The 17,061-nt window shown below is 39.7% G+C and overlaps 1 protein-coding gene across 5 annotated transcripts in view; it reads right to left on the bottom strand.

Annotated features, from left to right (window-relative positions):
- NYAP2 (neuronal tyrosine-phosphorylated phosphoinositide-3-kinase adaptor 2) overlaps positions 1 to 17,061 on the bottom strand; it is a 137,066-nt gene that overhangs the window by 73,052 nt on the left and 46,953 nt on the right. For all 5 annotated transcript variants that reach the window (XM_021553646.2, XM_021553644.2, XM_021553645.2 and 2 more), the window contains one exon: positions 2,226 to 2,524. In XM_021553646.2, the coding sequence (XP_021409321.1) occupies positions 2,226 to 2,524 (299 nt within the window). The remainder of the gene's footprint in view (positions 1 to 2,225; positions 2,525 to 17,061) is intronic.

Raw genomic sequence — 17,061 nt, 5'->3', positions numbered from 1 at the left:
TTATTCACACTGAAAAGTAACATTTAGGTATTATCCTTTATGCTAATGATGGAGTATTACTCATTCATCAGTTCTTTCCAGAGATCTTGCTATGAATATTCAGATCTTGATGACAATAATGAGAATCCAAGGTGCTCTGCAATACTTGGACTCTGGTATGGCACCATTGTCATACAGCTGAACCAGAATGAACATGGCTACAGTACCACACATGTCACTCATAACCTCATGTGATGTGACAGATCAAGCTCAACCTGCACAGAGTGGAGGAGGAAAAGTGTCTTTGGAAAAAGAAATGTCAACCAATTTTGAACTTTGAAATCTGTCAGAAGGGACATGACTACATATTCCTTTCTTGGACTCAAATTTCAGATGGCAGAAGATGAGGGAAAGGAAACAAAATTTTCAGAACCTTCCAGAATGACAATAAATGCTGAAGAAAACCTAGTCCTGTGAGGACAAAAGCTGCTTAAGGGGTCTGCAATGACTTTTGTGAGGCTGGCAAAATACTTGGATGTATTTCAATTATCATTATTATTGCTACTTCAAATCTGTCAAGTTCTCTTGCTTCTCAGCAAATGAGGAAAAGGCCTGGGATATGGATGTAAAACAGGCTCCATTCCTAATAATCCTAGAGATAGTGCTGAGGTCAGCTATTCTGAACAGCACCATGTACTGTGTGACTCAATTCACACTTGCAGGAAAAGTCATTAAACAAATTAAAAAACATTAAAGCCTTTCCTACTATGCTATCTGCAAAAAAACTTCACCTCATCTTGGTGGTTCTGGTTGGGCAGATTCAAGGAGAAAGAGTGCTAAGAAACATATTAAAGAATTATAAAAATACTTTTAAAAGCTTTCTTTTTTAAAAGAAGTTTTGAGTAATGTAAGAGCTCCTGCCTTTCACCTCAGAGCATATCAGACCAAGAAGTTTGTGCCTCTTTTGATATTAGATTAAAATTTGAAAGACTTTCTGATAAGAGAATTTAAATCTCAAAGTTGAATGGTTTATGTGTAGGCTTTGGTCCAGTAAAATTATGGAAAACTGCTTTTGTTAAGGACAGCTTGCATTTGTCATGTTAGTCTGCATGGAGTTGATGTCATGGTCACTGAAGAAGAAAAGATATGGAAGTAATGAAAAACTATGTCATCTGCACAATAACTACCAGGAACATAAATAAATCCACAGCTTTTTTCAGCACTTGTGTTCAACTTCACAATCATATGTGTCACCATAATTTACACATTTGTTAGCATTTTTGTTATCACTAACAACTTTTTTTAATCAGATTTCCTTGAAGGGGGTCATAGCATGAATGTAGCTAACAAGTATTTCTGGCCACAACACCAAGCAAAGGGATACACACAAGAGGACAATGTGCTGCATTGGATTTCAAAACTGGTATGTAACACAGCAGTGGGAGACACCAGCACTGATCAAAACCATTTCTCCTCATGGGTTCCTTCCTACAGTTCACACTGTGAAGCAGATCATCCTGACCTCCCTAGGAGAGAGTGCAGCTGGTCCTACTGCTGCACAGAATGGATTTGCAGCATGGAATAAAGGAAGGAGATGATCCCTACAGCATTAGCTCATCTTTAGCAGTGCAGAGTAAGGAAGCAATATCCTTACTAACACTATTTGTCAATTCTCTTCTGCGTGCTGCACTGGCTGAAACGTAACTGGGAGGAATGGGAAGAGAAAATGTAGACTCAGATACAAACTGAAGCTTTGGGCTATTCATTATATCATCCTGGCTAAAGTTTTACTGTTGGATGATATTTCATAGCTGTGGAGTTTCAGGGCCATGAAGTGTTCTTTTTAATAATTTCTGTTCTTCACTCCTTTGTTGAGGAGAGCCCTTTCCAGGGCTGTGGTTTGCACCATGCTAATGATATAGTCAGTGGTCCTTGGCTGGTGAGCAGATAACATTGACCTACATTCTGACAGCAATCTCTTTCCCCCTTCACTTTGAATAAATTAAATTCATTCTCCAGTATGCATTCAGACCATGTAAGTGGTGCAGTTCTGTGACAAATGTCAAAGGCAAAACTATTCAGAACAGTTGGATGGTTGGTCCAACATTTAGACATGAGAGGTTTAGGATAACTGTGTTGACTCTGTTATACAAATAGGGAAACATGCAGGTAATTCTTAAATGTAACAGGATAATCTGAAGACTGGTTCACCAACCCCCTTTCCCCCAAAGAATTACAGTGTTTACCTTCAGTCCTGTCTGGTAGTTTCCCACTTTTGCTTGTTGTTCCAGTGTTGACTGTTTCAGACGAGGTGCTCAGTTTGGTGTTGGGGTCTCGCTTCGGTTTTGGAGGTGGCTGCTTTCTAGAGCTGCTGCTTTCATCATCAGTTCCTCCAACTGAATGAAGAGATTGGGATCTGACAGTGAAGCCACTGGAGCAGGGGTGTGGCAGTCTGTCCTGAGGAGCAGGCATTGTCATAAATCCCATGCGGAAATGTTTCCCCACGTAGCTGCCTTCATTTCCTCTTGCTACTTCTCCACCTATGCTGTAAGAGAAAATACAGATATAAGCAAAAGGTCCTCCTTTGCCTGAACTGTACCTGGAACCAGGGTCTCAGTTCTGCCTGTGACAAGCAGATCATGGTTTTGAATATGAAAACAAGAATGCTTTTCTCTGAAAAGAAAATAACTACTAGAAAAGTCTATTTTCCAAACATAAGCTGCCAACTGAGACACAGATACACTGCTATGCACTCAGAATGTTACAAGAAGAAATCAAGAAAAGCTTTTGAGAGGTTTCATACTATTGTAACCAGAGATTTTCTATAGAACAAATTTAAAACATTGAAAGTCAGAACTGAGTTTTCAGGAAAACAGGAGACTGTGAGTAGGGCAAAGAATAACACTTTAGAAATACAACAGGGTGCATTGATCCACACTCCCTGACTCGTCTTTGACTACAGATGCTCATGTAGCTTGGGAAACAAGGCTCAATATTTTCCCTTGAGACTAAAGAATGGTAGAGAAAAAATGTTCTAAAAATTACTTGGATATAGGAAACTCAACATCACATTAAATCCACATAAATCTGCAACACAAGCAGCTTCAGACAGTAAATTACAAGTGTAGATGAAAAGACCATGGACTGTGGGACACCAGGAAGAAAATAACCCCCCGCCATTTAGAAACACAGGTAAAGGAAAGCTCAGTTGAAACAAGTGCTACCATACTGAACACTGCATTTTTCTGTGGGTGGCATGACTGAGAACTTGATATTATTCCTGTTCCACTCATGCTTATCAGTTCTGAAAAACAGCTCTTACTGGTGCTTATACTGCAAACCAACAGCACATTTAAGTTCAGGCAAGTCAGTGACTATGCAAAGAAACTCAGCAACACACACAGGTCAACGTGGGCCTGTTTGCAAGGTTTGAAATGGTACCACTGTGGGCACATAGAAATGTCAGCACAAGAACTGTGAAACATCAGAAAGCTCTAATTAGCTCCTGTTTCCCCTTCACACAGAGTAAAGCTCTAAGCTGGGTAAATGCTTCCCTGAAAGTTTCTTACTTGATGTTGCCTTGGTCTGATGAAGTTTATTTGGTGCTGGAACATATTTCCTTTTTTAAAAGACAAGAACACTTCTCAAAAGTGTTGAAGAGTAAGCAAGGTCACCTCATTTCCACCCCATCTTCACTGTAGGTAAAACATAAGCTGTGTATAATTGTCCTAAAGGCATCAGACTGGCAATGAGCAATATACAGCTTTGTGCATGATAAAAGAGAACAGTTGTTTGCTTATTACTCTCCCAAATCCCTCTCAAAGGGATTTGCAGCCAGAAAGATCAAGAGGAAGAACTCATTAATTTGAATATTTCTAAAAAACCTGTAGTTAGTTTGAATGCTTAACTATGCTTCTACTAATCTTTTATAAATTGTTCTGAAAATAATATAATCCTCTAACACTGGACTACAGAAAGAGCCTGTCATATTATTTAAGGAAGATAACTATCCAAACATGCTGAAGAATGCAGGTGGGGAGTCTGCTTCCTTTCTTATGTCCATTGGATAATCATGTTTAGCAAAGAAAATTTCACTTTGCCATGTTTCCAATGTTACAATTCTTAACAGTTTATACTATTTAATTACTGCATTGACTTCACTGCTGCATGAAGGTGTTTGAAGCATCCACTATAGTCCAGGTTCTTATGGCAAGCTGGAAGGATTTGCACAAATCCCTCCGAGATTACATATTTCACTCTTTTCCTAAGAATACACAGAACTGCATTTATGTGAAGCATGGGGGTTTTTTTGCCAAACTGCTGCATCTTGTTTTCCAGAAATTAAAACTTACAAAATGTACTCCTGGTGTCTGAATGCACTGTCTCATTAAATAATTAAATCAAATCCTTTCCCTCTCAACACCTTTCTTAATCTTTGCATTCCTTACAGAATTTTAACATAGATGAAAACGTCACCTACTTCCAAAGTGCCTACAGCCAGGTGAGAGAGAGGTTGTGGGTACAGATGGGAATAGAACTTGCTGCTGTGCAGCATCACAGCTGGAATAGATCTGGTCTTATGGTCCTACATCCTCTGCTCAGCTACCAGGCAAAAACAGCAGGGCACCATTTCCCTGGTTTTGGCCACATTTAAAAGAGGATCCATTTGTCTTTGAATGTAGGAGCCAATGCTCAGCTGCTGGTTAAGCTCTGTAAACCACAAGCTGAAGAAGACTAGCCTCCAATCTTTGGTCCTGGGCCCAGGACCACCAAAGACTTCGGCTTGCTCCTTATGCTGGCAGCAATCCCCAGCGTAGGGCAGTGGGTGTTTCCCAGCTGAGTCTGACCAGCTCACAGCAGCACAACACACTGTGGGATGCCAAGTTCACACCTCAGCAATGCAGACCAAAATCCCCTGTGTGTAAAGAGAAAGGAATAACTTCAGACTCACACCCAGAGCACAAGATCAAAAGCAGGATGGCAGATTTCACATGTGGCATTCTCTGCCCTCAGGTAGCAGCATCCTGAAGGTCCATTTGGACTTGTGCAATGCACAGTCTTGCTGTTCTTACATCATAAACCCAGACAGAATGAAAGGATTTATTTATGTACTCCTGCTCACAGCCACAGGAATTGGCTGGGGCTAGCGTGTGTCCCACTTCAGCACAACAAGCTGCAAGGATTTACACATAACTTGCTGTGCAGCAATGACTACAGAGACAGAGAGAGAGAAAGGAACTGTGTAGGTCTCACTCCATTATTTCTGACAGGTAAGACTCTGTACTCCTCATTCTACTGACAATGAATTCTCTCTCATTTCAAAACTGTATTATGTGAGTTACTGCAAATATTACATAGTTATTAATATATATGGAAACGCAGATTTGGATTATTCCTCTGGGAAGTTTCAATTTGAACTTGGCCAGGATCAAATGCTTTTCTGACAAAGAATTATGTACAGCATTAAATAACCATTAAAAATGCAAGACATTTGTCTGCAAAGAGAGCCATGATTATATAACAACAAAATTTGTCATATGACTGCTCATGTTAAACACATCAAAGCTGATTTTGTGCTGTAAAAGCACTTCAGTGTTTGCCCAGGTCTAGTGACTGATGTCCCACAGATAGAGAAAAGGGCAATGCCAAGGTTGGTGTCAGACACCTTTAAGGAGATTGGTGCAAACCATCTCTCCTTTCAGAGCCACGTTCCAGGCCTTCTCCAGCCCCAGCTCACCAGGCCCACGCACATTACCAAGTGCTACCACGTTCCACACTCCTCCCTTGGGTGCACTGCAAGGCAAGCAAGATCCCATCCCTCTCCCTCTCCCACACAGTGATGGAATTAAATCATTACCACAAATACCAAAACTGTCGCATCTGTCTTAAACCAGTAACAGCAGATTTCAGCTTTCATTTCAAAAATTTGAGCAAAAAATCTGACTGATGGATCCAATGAGTCTCATCACGTCTCCATACAGGTTTTGTCTGTCAGCTGAGGTTTTTGAGGTGAGAACTGGGCTAGCATTAAACCACACTGGCCCTGCTGCTCCTGCTGCAGTGTCAGCCCTCTGGCACTTAGGCTGTGCTCGTGCAGGGCTGGACACCTCACAGCTCACTTCTGGTCTGATCTTTTCCACCAAGCAGATACTGGAGTATTGATGTAACTACAGCACAGAATAATGGAAAAACATCTTTGAAGAACTACAGAGGATAAAGTCTTTTATATTATTAATTTCATTACACATCACAAGAGTGAAAGTTACAGAGGAAGACTAAATATTAAAAATGAACACAGAAAGTACTCTAAATGCAAACAGCACAGGAAAGGTCATGTCTACCTTGATTTGCCATGAGTCATAGTGTTCTTGTTGATTCTGAGCATATTTCAAGTTGTTAAGTTTGAAAACTAAGACAAATAAATTTTCATCACATTGATGAAAAATACATGGCAAATGGAATGTATCCAGAGACTGTCTGCATCAATCAGAGTGGTCTTTTTAGTTTGCATTGTTTCCTATTTAATATCGCAAAGAACAGTTTTAATTTGCTGTGCAGTTTCATTACTTGGTCAAGACAGAAATTGAATTAATTCCTGGAAAAAAATTAATAGTTGCATGAAAACTTTTGTTCTACTTGGTGTCACTGTTTAACTATAAACAAAATGGAATATTGAATTCCTCAGTGCAGCTGTAAGGAGTAGAAATTGTGGACTGAGACCATAAAGTCAGAATATCCTGGAAATGGATTTTCTTCCCAGCCATCTACTGACTCTTGTTTTTGGTTTTCATGCAAAAATTCTGCTATCAGTTTAAATTTACACTGGATTATTTTCATCCCTCAGGCACTAAGAAACACTTCATAGTTCTCCTTATCTTTGTACGGTTTCCTTTTTTATTCTTGTGCTGCTTTACATGGAATTTTCTGCTTTTTTGGCACAAGTTCAAAAAGGAAGCTACACCTGATTATGAGATTTGACCTCCGAAGTAGGAGGAAGGGGCATTTGCTCTGCTGGGGATGTGTCATATGTGAAGGTATTTTAATTTCTTAGCTGTGATACATTCCAGTCAGGGACCACAGAAGGTCACCATCCTTCTAAGTGCTGGAATTCCAGGTAGCCAAGAGAAACCGTTTCAAGAGCAGCTGCTCGCTCCTCTTGTGCTGAAGAAGATTCATCACAGATACTGGTTCATTTGCTGGCAGAAGCTGAGAGTCTCTGCAGGCTCCTCTGTGGAAGTGGGGAGAGCCATGAGTTGCAGGGCAAGTGAAGCACATGGATAGCCAGGCTCCTTCCCTCCGGGGAGCTGCAAGCCCACGCAGAGCTAATCCCCCCTGACACGCTCCTAACCCACCAGGGAACCCATCTGAGTCACAAGTCACTAAAAAATTAACTGATAACATAGGAAGAATTTTCTGCAGAAATGACTAATCATCAGCAAAACAAAAGGAATAAAAATACCTAACTCACAGATTCTATACAAGCTGGCTTGACTGTGCAAGCAATGGTTTATCCTATGGTGTATTTTTGTTTTCTGGGTTAAGAGAGGAGCTACTGCTGTTTTAACCATTTCCTTGCTCTTACAGCAGTGAACATCCAGCTGCCCTGCTCATATCAAATGTTTTGCATGTGAAGGGCTGAAATGGCTTTGAAATGTCTATTTCCCATCAGAATAAATTATGCACACATGTACTAAGGATGACACATTTTACTTTGTATCTGAGAAGCACTTTCAAGATTAGCATAAATTATATTTGTAAATTAGAGGTTGGATGCCAAAACAACAGAAGATATACTATTTTTATCCACCTAAACATGATTTCAACAGACCATGAAATGCAATACTGAAGAAATAAGGACAGGATCACATCATGGATACAGGAACTACACTGTAGGTATGGTTTTCACAAATATATACCATTTTAATCACAAAAATTAAATATGCAAATAACACAAATTTATCTCTATTTTTTTAAATAACACTTCTGAATTCCCCCTTATAATTCCCAAAGAACATACACACCTTTTTTGTTTCTGCATTACTTTTCTGAAATACTCCAAATGACTCACCATGATCTTAAATCAAGATCCAGAGGGTAATACTACCATCCTTTTAGATATAGGCTAAAACATTAAAAAGTCATGACAAAGGTCAGATTTAGAGCCATTTTGTGCACCTGGAGGACTGCCTAAAATGGGCAGCCAATATGTCTATGCACATCAAACTTCCCTCCATCATATGCCTCTGCTTTTGAGGTAGGAGATCAGGTGCTGCTTAAGAAATCAGGCCTCTCAGGATATATGGAATACATTAGTGCTACAAAATAAAATTTATTCTTTTATCCCACCTGTCAAACCCGCAGGGCCAGGTTTTGATCCTGCAGACATGCAATGACAATCCCACTCTGAGTACCCACATTATTGCACTGAAACACCCAGGAAGCTTTGTGGAAATTGCTTGTGCCTCCAGAGTCTCTTGTAAGCAGTACCACTCACAGATGTGTATCCACTGCCTATTTTGACACTGGGTTATTTCTTTAAGCCCTCTGTTCTCCTCTTGAGAGTCTGTCATCCTCAACAGGACTCACAGAAGACTCTCCAGAAGAAACTGAACTGCCACACCACATGTTGTGGCTGCACTTTAAGAGTAACTGAATCCCTGGGGAGCAAAAAAAAGATAGCTGTAATCCCTCTGCAGTGCACAATGGATAACAAAAACAAAACTAACCAATACTGTCCACAGCAGGTTTTCCATATGATGACAGAAAATCTGATTTCAAATGATGACCTGGTATGCTCTGCAGTGAGCTACTTTTATAATGCAAAACACTGAAAATGTTAGCATGAGTTGGAATTTTGGGGAAAAAGGGGAAGAAAAAGCACAAAAGCAAAACAAGCCCAAAACACTTTATGAGAAACTGTTCAATTTAAAACATTGTTTGCTATTTTTATAACAAATCTAACATAAGCTAGACAGCTTGAAAAGGAGTAACTAAGGAGTAAGGACCTTTCTCATCCATGGAGAACTCAACAAAATTGCTTCATGAGTCTGAACAGAAGTGCAGGTACTAGTTCTGTTTTCCAGTGGCACTGCTTCTGCCTATAGCAGACTGCTTCTCAAACTGGGGACTAAGGATGCCTGCACTGGGCTGAGCATCCCCAAAGGGCTGGCACTGCTCTGCTCAGCAGGACCAGCTCTCTCTGCTGTGCCCGGGTGCTGCAGCCCACGTGTGCCTGCTGACCAGCTGATGCACGTGGGCACCTCTGTGGGCTGTGACTACACAACGCTGAAGAGGCTGGAGTGAAAAGTGCTCTGTTGTTATATGGATACAGTTATTTTTAATTTTGCATTGGGGGATGCACAGCTAAAAGCCAGCAAATGAAAGCTCATATGTTCAGAGTCACCTAGAATTAGACATGGAGCATATGCAATGTTTAAACTGAGTGCAAATGCATGTTCACATTAATGGAGTGGGGTTTTGCATCCTGTCAAAAACAGGTGGAGCTCAACCAAGGCTGTGTTTTTATCACATTCACTGGAAAACCACATGGCACAGACTCCTCTCTGCCTGAGCAACTGCAGCTAAGTAAATATCTCAATGAGATACAGGAATAAATTAACATACACAATACTTCTTGGGCATTTCTGGAAGAAAATGTTTTTTCAGTTTTGACTCAAAGTTTCAATGGAAAAAAGAAATCTGTACAGAGTAAAAAAAACTTTTTGTGGGTCAGATGCTGTGAAAAGTTAAAACCTGAAGAAATCAATGCAATGTGCTGAAACTCTAAGACAGAGAACTGTAAACCAAGTGCTCTCTGTGGGCTGAGATGTTACACTGGGTCTAGCCTTTGCAAATTCAGGCTTATTTCAAATGCTGATTGTACAGATGCTCTTCTCAGTCCCTCAAGCAAACATGACACTACTTTTTTTTAAAATCCAAGCTTAAATTGGATTGACAAGGAAATTATGGTTGTAAATAAATGCTTCCTGTGCTATCCAGTCACAAAGAGAAAGGATTCTAAAAATACTTTTCAGTCCTGAGTGGCAGTGAACAGGAAGAGCAGCATTTCAGTTTGGAGGAAAACCCCTGATGAATTCACTTTAGCATGATCCATCGCAAAACATACAGATTATTTTTTACACACCTCGTGACCTGAAGGTCTAGTTATTCACATTATTCTTCTGTGAGTATTGTCATTCACAATTTGCAGTTCAAAATGCATTCCCTGAGCCGATCTGCCTCTTCATTTTCTTTTCCAAAGTCCCTGTAAGTAGGTAGAAAGGGGAAAGGCACTTCCTGGCATACTGGGAGAAGGTTTCAGTAGCACAGCCCCATCAGGGACGTGCCAGGGATGCAGGTCCCACTGAAGGGACAGTTTTATGCAACCACCACTCCAGATATTATATTCATATAATTTTGTCCCCAGACATCTCAGCACATGACAAAATCTGGAAGCTTACATTCTTTTGATCAGGCATTTATCCAAATATCTTGGGCACAATTTTAGGCACTGCTTTCATTGACATTCAGGGTCAGTTGGAAGCTACTTAAAAAACATCTGCACATTAGCAATTTCAATAGGACTAAAGCAAATTTAACCTACAAATTGTATATTGAAATTTTCATTTTAGGGGAATGCACGGAATGTACAGTGTAAGTTTTTACAAACACTGGAAGGCTTGAGTATTTTTCCCACTTACAAGGACTCTGGGTGCTGGACTGGTCTTAGCACAGAAAACAAAAAAAAAGTAACTCGTCTGCAGTTTACCCAGCCTAGCTACATAAATGTTCTGCTGGATACATCACTTTGTTGTCATAGGTTGTGGAATCCATCAAAGTCATCACTAGAAAATCCTTTTCTACCTGGAAGAGCCCTGCCCAAGCCCATCACCTTGACTTTACAGCTAGAATTACTACCCTTGTGCTATTAGGTATCTCCATCTCTCTGTTCCTTCTGATGTCTGAAGGAAAGGTTTCACTACTCTGTATTTTAAGTGGCCAGCAGTGAGTATCTCTGCTTTGCCAAATGAAACAGACTCAAAAAACTAAGTGAAATATTTTTGATTGGTGTAATAAACCCAGGAAAGAGGAAAGGGAATCACTCTACAGATGTGTATATTGGTGTCCCTCCCTCCTTCCTCCCAGGACAGGCTCAATCTGCTAAATAAAGCTACATTAAATCCTGTACATCAGTATCAACAGTTATTCTCAGAGCCTGGAGAGGTTTTTTCACTAAGATACAAAGTTCTCATGAAGATTTCCCTGCTTATGTCACTTTTCTCTGTGTAATAAAATGATCATTATTGCCACAACAGAATATTATTATGCTTCACATCTAAATTTAGAAATAATAAGATAAAAAGTGCTTTCCTTGTCTTGATGGATGTCAGTTTCTTAGCCAAGGTTGTCAGAAGCTACTTATTTGTTCGTAAAAATAAATTTAAAGGGACATTTTATTTTCAGAAACAGTTAATATTGCGGCAGAACATCAGAGCATGTGACAAGCAAATGTAGTGGGCATATAGGTGGTCAGGACTTAGTGATTTGAGTCAGGACACTGACAGAGGCCAGCCAGCAAATACACATTTGTCCCCACTCATGCATGTACCCAGCACCACCCTGAACCCTTTCCACACTGAGTTCTTCCAACACATTCATTGCATCTCCATTCCCTTTAGAAATCAAGGTGAATTGTCCAAATGCAAAGCACAGAAACTCTTTTCTCCTCTGTATCAAGGCACAGATCTAATGGGCCAGACTCAGGAACTCCAGCAGACTACTAAAAGGTCTTTACGTCTGCAGGAATTTAATAACAGAGACAACTGGCTACAATAAAAGCTGCCAATAAACTTCCAAAGCTGCCAGAAATCAGCACATGCTAATTTTCATCACTCTTAGAATTACTTTTGCAAATGGACATGGTCAGATAATTTTGGGCACTGCTGTGTTGTGCTTTTTTCTTTTTCCTGCAAGAGTAGCTTTTTGCCAAATTTTTGAGCAAAAACTATGTCCAACAAGCTCTGACAGTGAAGGAAGATGGTACTTAAATTCTCCTTGAGGGACATGTACTTACATTGCTCAAAGGGTCGTCACTAAACCCATGAAGCCGCAGTGAAATGGAATTTTGTCAGAGCAACAGCTTGTTTTCCAAGCTGTGAAAGTCTGTGAGAGGATTTGTTAGAGAACTAAAACATTAAAACAAAGAGCAACACCCTTGTAACCTGCATTTAATGGTGTAATGGTAAATTAAATGGGGGATGTACTAGTTTAGTTCCCTGCATGAGAGGTGATCAGCTCTATGCTGTTCACACTGAAAGTATGTAAATTCTCTTTATTCCTCAGGCAACTCTTCAGAGCTGTCATTTATTGAATGTTATATTTCAAGTGTCTCAGCTTGAAGAAATAATGCTGTGTGTGCACTGAGATTGTGAGCTGTGGCAGTCAGGGTCACACAAAGTCTGGACCTAATTTTATGTAAACATGGCAAACCAAAAATATTGTGCTGTTGCTTTCCTTTGCCCTAAGAATTATTGTTAAAATCTGCAAAGCTGCTGGTAATAAGTTGTAGTGCCTGTACATTTCCAGGCTCCTTAAACCCCTTTGAAAATCTTCTATCTAGGAACAATAACCCTAACATGATATGAACTGGATTTCCCTCTCCCAAAGCTACATGGCAGGCAGCAGCCTGCTTTAAAACAGCTGAAAGGGGAAGAAGCTCAGAGACAATTTGCATGTGAGCTCCCAGCACTGCAGTCCAAATCATTTATCTGCACATCAGCTGCACACAGGAGATGTCTCTGTCTCTCAGAAGAGCTATGCTGTACTTTTTAATTGTTTATGTACTTTTAAACCCAAGAAAATACTGTTCTCTGCTCCAGAATATGTGGTACCCCTTTCCCTGCCCTGAATCCCAGTGCCCACACAGGAGCCTGTTGTTCTGTCCTTACTGCACCAGCCAGCCCAGAGCTTTCAATTTTGAGATGCTAAGACAAAACTTCCTTCAAGGTGGTCTCATGATAAAGATCTTAAACCAGAGCAGCCTCAATTCAAAGATTTTGGGTCATTATGTACAGGACTGGGACAGTAGACATTCAAGTCCTACAGAGCTTGTGACAAGATATCTTTCAATAGGCATTTTCACCCACTTAATAAATGTAGTGATGGGCTACTGAGATTTAAGAAATAGAATCAATGAATCATTAAAGTTGGAAAAGATTTTTAAGATCATAAAATCCAACCATCAACCCAGCACACCACCACCATGCTCACCACTGACCATGTGTTCAGTGCTAGGAAGGATGAACCTTACTGGGCTTCACACACACACTTCTGTGAATTTGCATGTGAAAGGATTTTGTACCCTACCTAGAATGGCACACAGAAATGTTAATGTTCCTGGTGGTGAACAGCTCATTATTCTGGTCCCCAGAATCTATTTTATTTTTATCTCAGTAAGAAGTGAAAGACAACAATAGTTAAATAAGACCTAGCAGCACCTAGTTATTTAACCAGTGGATACACTGCTTTACAACAAAAGTAGATGATTACAGGTAAGAAAAGACAGATGCAGCACAATTACATTATTGCAGCTCTAAAGTGTCTTCTAGAAACTTTGTGGAGGAAAAGGGTAAAATCACCATATTTTCTATGGTGGGTTTTGAGTTAAACAGTTAAATATGACGTGTTGCCATATTTTCAAGTTTTGCCTTATATCTACGACATACTTAAAATGAGAGCCAAGGCTTTTTTATAGTCCTGCTATTGGATTCTCGAATGGAAAACTAAATGCAATTCAAGGTTGTAGGACACTAGAAAAAACTTGGGAAGTCAAAACTATGGAGTTTCACAGATGCGAGTGATCCACCCTCAAATATTAAAGAAGGGATATTGCATAGTGTATCCAGTAAAATTGGGATAGCTTTGATTCAAGACCCAGAACAGCTTCAAGAGGGCTCACAAAAGAATAGTATCAAGGAAAGAAATATCTCCTAAGGAGAATTCCCTCCTGTGACAGTGACAAAATTGGGTCATCTCCTAGATGCTAGCATCTATAATTCTTAAAATGCAGATAAAATGCAGATAAAATGCAGATAAAAATAAATAAAAAGTATAAGCTTTCATAATACATTGGAGTTATATGCTTATACTTACTAATCTGTGTTTACTGCCCTTCAAGCTGCATACAAAAACAATTAGATCCTTTTTTAGAAGGGGTAGTATGGAGCATGCAGATCTATAGCTTTGATTTAAAGAGCATGACAGGCAATCAGTGTGTGTCAGAGGAAGCCCACATCAGCAAAGAGACATGTCAAAGCCACATTTGAATTTTCTTTTTTAGGACTGAACAGATGAGTGTTTCCTTCATGTTCTGAACACAGTGGGATTGGGAAATATTCTGAATTTCAGGCTAGGAGAAAATGGATTGCTTCAAATTATAGGAAAATGAACAGCACTGATTTTATTCCTCACTTGCAGCAGAATTCAGTAGTGCATAGCAGAAAAAGGAAAACCAGATGCATTCCTAAGTCTGTTATATATTTCCACCAGAAATAGCATAACAAGTAGAAATTAACTATTTCCCTATATTTTTCACTCTCATGAGATAAACATTAAATTTAGCTAATGAACTGGAAAGAAAAAAGAAAGTCTATGGATTAATATTTTTTAAATTATTAAATGAAACAGGAAGACAGACAGGAAATTAAAGGCCGTATCCCCGTATTAATACTGATGTACAATGAGGACAGCTAAACATCCCTTTTAAAAAAACATCAATATCACTTCCACTTCCATTGCTTGTGAGAACATGAACTGAAAGTATTTCAGCTGGGAAGAGTTGAATTGCAAAATCACAGAACTGTTAAAGCTGCAGACTAGTAGAAAGACATCTTAAGCTGAGCAGATCAGTTGCATTTTGCTTTTAAAAGCAGAGACTCAAATCATTATGCCTTAAGTTTAAAAGAAGCCACTACAAAACTAAGAAACCTGAGCAGGAGTCCTCAGTCCCTTCTGCCCCATTTCCATGGACAGTCTCCTCACATGGTTTGTCAAAGCCAAGCTCAGATCTGTCCCACTGTGCTTTGTCAGGGCTACAGAGGCAGAGAGGACTATAAACTGCTCTGTTTTCTATGGAAATAAACCAAGGTCAGCTTTTTTCCTCCCAAGCCAAGTCACTCAGTGACTACAGTGAATATGAATGGCTGGACAAGTGTCCAAGATGTCCCTGGAGAGGATCACTCTGTGCCCTGTGCTTTTGTGTCCAGGAAGAATATGAGCCAGACAAGTCTCTGTCCTGCTTTGTAACTGCAAAGTACTTGAGTGTCAAAACAGAGCCTAAATCACCCAGAAACCAAAGATCTTGAGATTCAAGCTCCTCAAAACTTCCTTTAGAGAGATACACACGTCTACTGCTCACACAGCCTCATGCAGAAAGCTTCAATCTCAGCTAGTGCTGCTTCCAATGACAATATTCCAATACGTGGTTTAATAATTCCATTGGTATTCTTTGAGAATAATGACCATTGGTGATCTTTTTTGTTTTGCTGCACTTTCCGTCATTTTGCTAGCTTCCATCCCTAATGTGTTTTATTATTATTCAGGTCCTTGCCCAGTCTATCTGTTACCTGCTCATTAGAACTCCTGTGGTAGAAAATGTTTCTGCAAAAACCTAATTCTAGTATGTCCTAATTGCTTTTCAGGCTGAGTGAGTCTGAAAGCTCAGATTATTAAGGTGAGTTTGCAGTGATGCATTCGATAGACTGTGTTTTGTTGTGTTAAGGCAAAGGGGAATTCATCTTTAAAGTTTTAACTTCATGCTTAGAAAGCTAAACAAAAGATAAATAAAGCTAGATCCTCAAAGAAGAAAGCCTCCACTGGGGCTTAAAGTGACTAGGAGGTCAATGGGCAAAACAATTTAAGTCATTTCTTTGTAAGACATATGAGAGGACTATATGGCAACTAGCAGTACAAGCTTGTTCTGATGACACTCTCGCAATGAAAACCCACTTGGGAATTATCCAAAATAGCTTAAAAATTTCCAAACGGGTGTTTTTCGTTTAAATTGCTAATAAAACCACTGAGTGGATCAATGAGTTGAACCTACAGCAAACTCCAACAGCACAAAATTTTTATATGCGATTTTAGGGCTGAGTTTCCTACAGAATGACTGTAGAGTTCTTACTGCACTGCTATAAATATTTTTATATATATAATATATATATAATATATAATATTTTATATGGCTATAAAATATTAGCAGTGTTAAGTAAATTACTATATAGTTGATGATAAAGGCCTTCCACCAGGTAACATCTGAGCCTCCAAACTATTCAGAACAAGCCTTATTACTTATCTCCGCCTTATTTTAAAATAATTTATTTACTAAGACTTCATTTAATGCAAAAGAAAAAAGAAATAAAATTCTAAGGGTTTAATCATAGCTAAAAGGTTTATAGCATGCAAATTTTCTTCAATTTATTATTAAAAACAGCATCAAAAATTGACTGTGATATTGAAGGGGCAAGAGAAAATTAAGCAGTGCCTCATCTACTACCTCCAACTCAATTTTAAGCACTCTGGGCCTTTTCATATAAATGGCAATTTTATTGCTAGCATTAGAGAAGTAGTTATCCTTCTCTCAGAAAATGCCTACCATTTTCTGGGCAAGTCTGTGGAATCTGTGTAAATGATTAACCACAGGCCAGGTCAGCTCAGACACAGAGCAATTACAGACTGCTGCAGAGCCCTAGAAAACTAAAGGCACAGGCCAGCAGAGGCTCTGGATGGAGAGATGCACACTAAGCCCCTGGCCAGCCACTGCTGCCAGAGCAAGGTGGTCTCAACAGCCTCTTTCCCTCTGCATTGATTTTTTCTCATTTCCTGAGGCAGGACCAGTGTGCACATATCCAGCAGGCAGCACCATCACAGCCAGCCCCCAGGAGGCTCTGATTTCCACAAGAGCTGTAACAGCCCAGGAGCATCTTGTCAGCCCAGGCAGCCTGAGCAGAGGGAGCCTGGCTCTAGCCCAGTCATGCCTTAATGAGAATATCATCTCTCTTGTTACAAAAGACACCAAATAAAACT

The sequence above is a fragment of the Lonchura striata genome, chromosome 10 (genome assembly GCF_046129695.1).
Source record: "Lonchura striata isolate bLonStr1 chromosome 10, bLonStr1.mat, whole genome shotgun sequence".
NCBI classification, from domain to species: Eukaryota; Metazoa; Chordata; class Aves; order Passeriformes; family Estrildidae; genus Lonchura; species Lonchura striata.
This window is presented reverse-complemented; position numbering and strand designations above follow the sequence as displayed.